At 48.7% G+C, this 7,353-nt stretch overlaps 1 protein-coding gene across 1 annotated transcript in view; it reads left to right on the forward strand.

The window, feature by feature from the left end:
* The window catches only part of CHAT (choline O-acetyltransferase), a 50,305-nt gene extending 45,864 nt beyond the window's left edge, over positions 1-4,441 (forward strand). Inside the window, 2 exon segments of the mRNA XM_032608521.1 lie at positions 2,302-2,439; positions 4,172-4,441. Of these exon segments, the coding sequence (XP_032464412.1) occupies positions 2,302-2,439; positions 4,172-4,441 (408 nt within the window).
* Positions 4,442-7,353: the final 2,912 nt, after the last annotated feature.

Below are 7,353 nucleotides of genomic sequence, written 5' to 3' on the forward strand. Positions count from 1 at the left end.
AGCGTGTTGTTTAGAACTAAGAAAGTCAGTCGCTAAAAGGGTTCCAAGTGATTGCTTCTGTGGAGTGAGACTCAGTGCTGGCAAAGTGACATAAGCCTTTGGCTACTTGGGGTTTTTTTTTTTTTTAACTATAAATATACAACTTTGATAATAATTTAAATTTTTATGAAAAATTTAGAAACATATCTTCCAAAGCATTGCCATAGGCTTCTGTTGTTTTAACTATTTTAAGTTGGTGAAAACGACAAAGTAAAAGAGAGAAGGGATGGGAAGAGGAGAGCTATAAAGATGCTTTGTAGGTAAATCTGTACCTGGTTGGCCGTGCAGGTAAGGGACAGAGGAGGGAAGCCAGGAGACCTCCAGATATCTGGCCAAGTATATTTGGTAGTGGTAGTGGAGAAAGGAAATTCCAGGGAAAGGAGCAAATGTGATCCAGACTCGCTATCACATACTCTCACAGCACTTATGCTTTTCCTTCCTAGCATTTACTCGGTTTATGATCACAGCTTAGTTTGTATGGTTGGTTAACATCTGTCTCCCATCACACTCAGCCTCCGTGAGGCTGAATCTGTGACTGCTTTGTTCTCTAGCAGCTGCTCAGGGCACATAGTAGGTACTCAATTAAGATCCCTTGAATGAAACGAAAGACTGAATGCCGAGTCATTTTACTCATTACTACTCATGGCTCTGATCCAAACAACCTGTTAAATCAACCCCAATTGCTACAGTGACTTCAGAGATGGTGAAAACATGGGTGGATTGGCTGCTGCACAGAATAGCTGCTTTGATAGATCTACACAAATCAGTCATTAAACAGAGGCAACCAGAGAAATTAAAAGTGCATCTACTTCATAGCTGGTCTGTCTCACAGTTCTTCCCCTCTGTCCTAAGGGGCACATCTAAAATGAGCGGTGGTTGTATAACATGTCTTTTTCAGCCCATAATTAGGGGCATTTGGAGAGACTGGGGCCTCTGAGTCATCTTTATGCATTCATTGTCAACTGAAAGAAAACAGCTGTCAAATTCCAAAACGTGACTTGTAAACCTGAACAAAGTTCATTGTGATGGGAGGTTTCCTCCTAGGTGGGGTGTTAACAGCTCAAGTGGCCATCCTACGTAACCGTGAAACCCCAAGAGTTACTCACAATTACCCTGTTGTTGATCCAGAGGTTAATACGAGAGACCAGATGTGGCCCCTATGTCTCCATCAGCCCCCCGAATTGCCCCCAAATAAGCATGTAATCCAAGCAAAACCCATGTGCGTGCTACACATGCAGCCTCCAGTGGGGAATATGAAGAATGAGTGCCCTGGCCTCACTGCCACACTTCCAACCACACCACCACCACCCCTGGGCTCCTCCTACACAGAAATTCTCTTACCACTGCTTCCACTGCTATTCTCTCACCCGCCCTTTTTTTAAAAGATTTTTTTGATATGGACTATTTTTAGTCTTTATTGAATTAGTTACAATATTGCTTCTGTTTTATGTTTTGGTTTTTTGGCCACGAGGCATGTGGGATCTTAGCTCCCCGACCAGGGATTGAACCCGCACCCCCTGCATTGGAAGGCAAAGTCTTAACCACTGGACCGCCATGAAAGTCCCTCTCTTATCCTTTGATAAGAGTTCAAATACCTGTGACAAAAAGGAAAACCCTTTCTTCATCCAAAAACCCTTGAAAATGTGAGCTGAGCCTCTGCTAAGCTGTCTAGTTCCTGTCTCAAAATTATTCTTAGATTACGAATCCAGTTTAGTTGAATTGATTCTGGGCCCACAAAACAGCAGCCAAGACTCAGGAACAGACCTCAGTGCTCTCTACCCCTCATTCCTTGGGCTCCTGCTGGAGTATGAAGTGTTGGTTGTGGTGACAGTCTGTCCAGTGATAGCCCGGGGCACCCCTCCCCATGCTTGGATGGGGCCCAGCACCCGTGCTCCTGCCCGGGGATGGCCCAGCCGACCCCACTCTTTCCACTTAGAGCATGGAGTAGTTATACACAGTGTACGCCAGCAGGGACCATGCTGTTGGGAGGACTCAGACTCACTGACTTTTAACTGAGGCATCCTCGTGTTAGAACCCAACCTGTTCCGGCTCATCCTGTGGACGTAGAAATGCACAAGGGCCCAAGGAGCAGAGGCCATGTAGTACAGTGGTCAGTCCTGGGCGGTCACCCACACACGTGGTCTGCAGCAAGCACTGGGTAGGCGAGAGCAGTTAGGGTCCCCTTTAGCACTGCGGACTAGAGGGGAGGGGAGGAGGGGGAGCCCGTGTCTCATGTCCTGTTCTTTGTCCCCAACTACCCAGGCCATAACAGGGATGGCCATTGACAACCACCTGCTGGGGCTGCAGGAGCTGGCTCGGGAAGTGTGCAAGGAACTGCCCGAGATGTTCACGGATGAAACATACCTGATGAGCAACCGGTTTGTCCTCTCCACCAGCCAGGTACAGCCCTAGCACGGCCATCACCCAAGAAGCCACTTAGTAGAAGCAGTGGGCTCTCTAAAGAGCTCGGTGTCTACAGCCCACTGCTTAGAGTCAGGCAAGTCCTGGCTCTGCTCCCAGTGAGCTGCGTGGCCTTCAACGGAAGGACCTGAATGCTCAGAGTACAGGTCTCCCCACCTGTACTCTGGGCATAATCATGAATGCCACCTTAGCAGAGGTGGGCAGGATGGGAGAACACCCATTCTGGTGTCCTAACCATTAGGCTTACTCCTTCCAACGTTGCCTGAGACGTGGTGTTCCACCATGGTGACTACAGGCTCTGAAGCCCGACAGGCCCACAGCAAGGTCCTGGCTCAACCAGATGTGACAATATCAGTGGAAAGCCCAGCCCAGCGGCTGGCACAGACAGGGTCCTCCGAACAGGTCACAGCCATTATTCTAAGGGGCCACTGCTGGCCCAGCATCTCCTAACCAGTGCTACAGGCTTGTTCTGTTGGAGGATCACTGACACAAAAACAGAATGCAATCCATTAGAGAAAGGCAGCCATTTAGGGAAGAAATTACCTATTCCCCCCACCCCCGCCCCCGCGAATGTCAATTTACTAAAACTCCACCTCATCTGCGAAAAGCTGGATGCGGGCAATAAAAAGGGCTGATAACGTTGTGTTTGAGGATAAAAGCACACTCAGTAATTTCATTTTGGCATTATGGCAGTGAGCTTGCAGACGTGAATAAACGAGGGCAGAACACAGCAACATAAATTCTTCAGCAAACCATCCATGGGCAAAAAGTGCTTCAGAACGGCTTTATGGCCTTCGGCTGTTACACGGCAAATTTATCTGACAATGAGGTGACTCTATTAGCAAGACTAATGGTTTGTTCTGCCCCATTCAAATGGCCAGTGTCATTTCTGAAGGCTGGAGCACACAGAGCCTGTGGGTTTAAAGCAAACCCCACCCTGCACCTGCTCAAGAATGTGCTCTATTTTCCCTCTAAAGCCAGCTAATAAAATTAATTTAGGGCGTGGTGACTCTTTTTTCCAACTGGAATGAACATTTATGGCTTGAACGCCTTCAGAAACACTTTCTTGGTTTGTGATCCAAATTACAAAATCTCTGCCCTCTGAATTCAAAACATATCAGGTACATAACTAAAACTCCAGTTGATGGCCATCTTTGAAACGCCCAGTGCTGGGTAATTGTGCGTGGCCAGGCTGTGGGGAGAAAATCAGACCAGCCAGGCAATACTGACAGTAATTAAGGATGTGGGAAAAATCGACAGAGAAGACGAGCCAGATTTCCTCCAGTTCATAAATTACTCCCTCTGGGAAGCCATCTAACTGTTGGGTGCCACCAGGGTACCATTTAGTAAATTGCTCTGATTGCCTTGGTGATTCAAACAGCCCCCAGGTGAAGGAGAGACTCGGCTGAGACCCAGCACCAGGTCACTCTGGGAACTTCTGACTTCACAAGTAGAGCAGATTTCACACCAGGGAGGGCGTTATGGCCCTTCTTCTTCTGATTTCATGCAGTTAGATGGGTTTGTTTTGACGACTCTGGCTGTGGCCATCCATGATGAAGCAATCAGTTGATGGGGTTAATTCAGTCAAACACCCAGGTGGAAAATAGTCAAAGAGAAGCAAATATCCCATCGAGGCCCCTGGGTTGTTGGAACGCCATGCTTTCTAACAGACTTTCAGAACAAGCCGCTTCTGACCTGTCCTCTCCTCCAGGTGCCCACCACCATGGAGATGTTTTGCTGCTATGGTCCTGTGGTACCTAATGGCTACGGCGCCTGCTACAACCCCCAGCCAGAGAGCATCCTTTTCTGCATCTCCAGCTTCCATGGCTGCAAAGAGACCTCTTCAACCAAGTTTGCAAAAGCTGTGGAAGAAAGCCTCATTGAAATGAGAGGCCTCTGCAGTCAGCCACCTTGTGCCACGGGCAAGCCACTGGTGACAAAGGAAAAAGTAACAAGGCCCAGCCAGGGGCACCAACCTTAACTGCTGCCACTAGGTTTCACCTCCTCAAACCCAGCATTCTGCAGCTGCCACACCCTGCCGAACCCCTGTCCCAACCCTTACCCCAGCTTTCTGTAGCTCCCCTGTAACTCTGGACCCAACACACAGACCACACTGAGGCATCACACAAAGCTGGAGTGTTAGGAGGAAAGCGTCCCTCAGGATGCATGGGAATCGTCATTATTGATCAAGGTGCCCTCAGGCCTGCGCACTGGGATATAAAGCCAGCCTGGCCCGGAGGTGGCCTGGGCGAGATGGGGAAGGCACCACTGACTTCCCTCCATGGCCGTGGAAGCTTAATATTGGTTTGCCTCCCAGCAGGACCTAGCGTGTTCAGGTGATGTTTCTGCCCAACGAAAGAGTCACCTTATTATGTGCAATGTACCCAAATGAACCACAAAGGAAGAGGCTAACTCCAGGTCATGACCTTGTGTCTTTTTGGGAGGAGTAGGGGGCTTTGTTTTCAGATTCAAAGCAGTCTGATCACGGCATTCAGAGTGACCTGCCCCGAGACACACAGGCCTGTAAGCACTAACCCACCCCCCCGACATACACACACACACACACACACACACACACACACACACACATACACAGAGCACAAGTTAATTTAAAATATAATGATCTGGGCCTGCAGACACATTTCTCCTTTTGCCTCCCAGAAGCAGCCTTCCAGTGAGTTCAGAAAATCTGGTCCGGCTAGTCAAAAAGGGAAAAGAAATGGTCCACCATTGCCCTGGAGTAGCTGCTGCTCCCTGCTTTCCCCGGGGACGTGGCAGGGACCACTTCCCCAGGGATCCTGCCACTTGCATTTTTTCTGGTTGCATTCCCACCCGCCTTCACAAGAAACATGCCCTGATAGGTGATCTGTCTCTTAGAGGAGAGAGGGATGCTTAGGGGGTTTTCTGCTGCTGTTGTTTATTTGTTTTGTTCTGTTCATTCTTGAGAGGCTTTTAAGAAAACCACTGTGACGTTAATTTCAGATCTCAGCAGCCTAAGCAGGGCACCCTTGGACAGCTGGGCTCCTTTATGTGGAGGATGTTATCTAGGGATTCTGCCTAAAAACTCGTGTGGAGGAGCCCAGAGCAGGGCTCTCCACTGGCCTGGGGGCTGAGGGCACAGCTGGCAGAGAGCGGGGTTGGGAGAAGGGAATGGCCGCATGAAGAGCCAGCCCTGACAGAGGGGCAGACAGTCCACAGAGCCGAGGTGAGATTGTCTGGGGAGGCTGTGATCGTGGAGGAGATGTGAGAGGCACTTTCTGCTGGGGCATATTTTTATGGGAAAGCAACCAGAAAAATCAAAACTGCAAAAAGCTGAGGCAGCCTGCCTCTGTCCAGAGGAGGTGCAGAACTGGGCTCCCATCACACTGAGTTCTGCCATGCTCCCTGCGGGGTTTTCTGGAAAAGCCTCCCTGCCCCTGCCCATCCTGCTCTGTATCACTCTGAGCCCTCCACACTGGCCCAGGGACCCTGCATGTGTCCCTTCTTCAGACCACTGCGCCACCTCTCTGCACTTTGGCCTGTATAGAAGCTGGCAGGGCTGAGATGGGATGGGCATTTTAACTTTGTAACACAAACAGCCCAATGTAGTGAATTCCTTAAACCCCTGGTTTTAGATTGCAGATTTCTATTGGATGATCTGGGAGATTCTGGCACTGCCCTTCAAAATTATTGGTCTATAGGTCCATGCTCCTTCCCTCACACGTCCACCTTCCTGCTCCCCCTGGAAAGGTGCAGCCCAAGAGTTCTGGGAATGTTTGGGGAACTGCTGTCCACCTGCTGTAGGTTGACCCAAAGCCACTTATCTGTTCTCATCAAATGACCACAGTGAAGATCCGAGTTCTCTTCTGGTTTCTCTCCATGGATTTCTGGGTAGGCAGAGAACTCTGGTTTGGGGATCAGGCAGCCCCACTGACCTTGGCCAAGAAACTTAAAAGCCCAGAGACTCAATTGCCTCCATCATCAAATGGGGAAAAGAGTGTCCCGGCCTTGTGAGGTTGTCAGGATTGTATATCACGTGCGTAAAGGGCTTTCCACAAGCAGGTGGGCACTGGTGCCTGCTGTCAGGATGATGTTACCCCAGCAGGCATTGTTCAAGTGATGTTTGTTTCAACCTTTCTACACTGATTTGACAGAAAACAAACTCACATCTGACATTCTCTGAGCATAGGGAAAGGAACCTGTCTCTGTATATTCAGATATCAACCATGTGTGGATGGCAGACATTTGGCTGGAGGGAACACCTCCTCCCTCTGAGGAAGGGGCTGGAAGCTGGTCTTCCCCCTCCAAGAACTGGTGGGGGCGCTGAGCCTTTATGTCAAGGCAATGCTGAGCCATGGCCATGGGCATCTCTGTGGGGACCCTGGTAAAGGAGACTGTTCCAAGCGTCCCCAAAGGGATGGAAAATGAAACTTGGAGACAGACATTTGGGGGACAGTGATGCATAAGAAAAATGTATGTGGCCACCTTACAATATTGCTAAGTTTCCAAAATATATAAAGTTGATATTTGAGTTCTATTTTTATAAAATAGTTCTAGATTTATGGCGATATGTACATGTGTATTTATAGCCTTTCAATTTTAGGTTACAGTTTTGTGCTCTAAAGAAATATATGTATGACTAAAGAACTAAAGCACTATATTCAAATTATTTAAAGACTGTAAGTCTGTATTCAATAAAATGTAATGCCAAGAAAGATGGTGTTGGCTATTGTTTCTACCCAGAAATGCTATAAAAATTCTGTAGTAAATTCTGTGAGCTGGGTCAACAATTCATTCGCCTCTGAGGTCTGACAGCAGCAGTGGCAGACGTCTAAAAGACAGGGGTTGGGAGAGAAAAGGGGGGAAGGAACTTAGTCTCTCCTAGTGTGTGGCATGCCACCACGGGGTGGGGGT

The sequence above is a fragment of the Phocoena sinus genome, chromosome 16 (genome assembly GCF_008692025.1).
Source record: "Phocoena sinus isolate mPhoSin1 chromosome 16, mPhoSin1.pri, whole genome shotgun sequence".
Lineage (NCBI taxonomy): Eukaryota > Metazoa > Chordata > Mammalia > Artiodactyla > Phocoenidae > Phocoena > Phocoena sinus.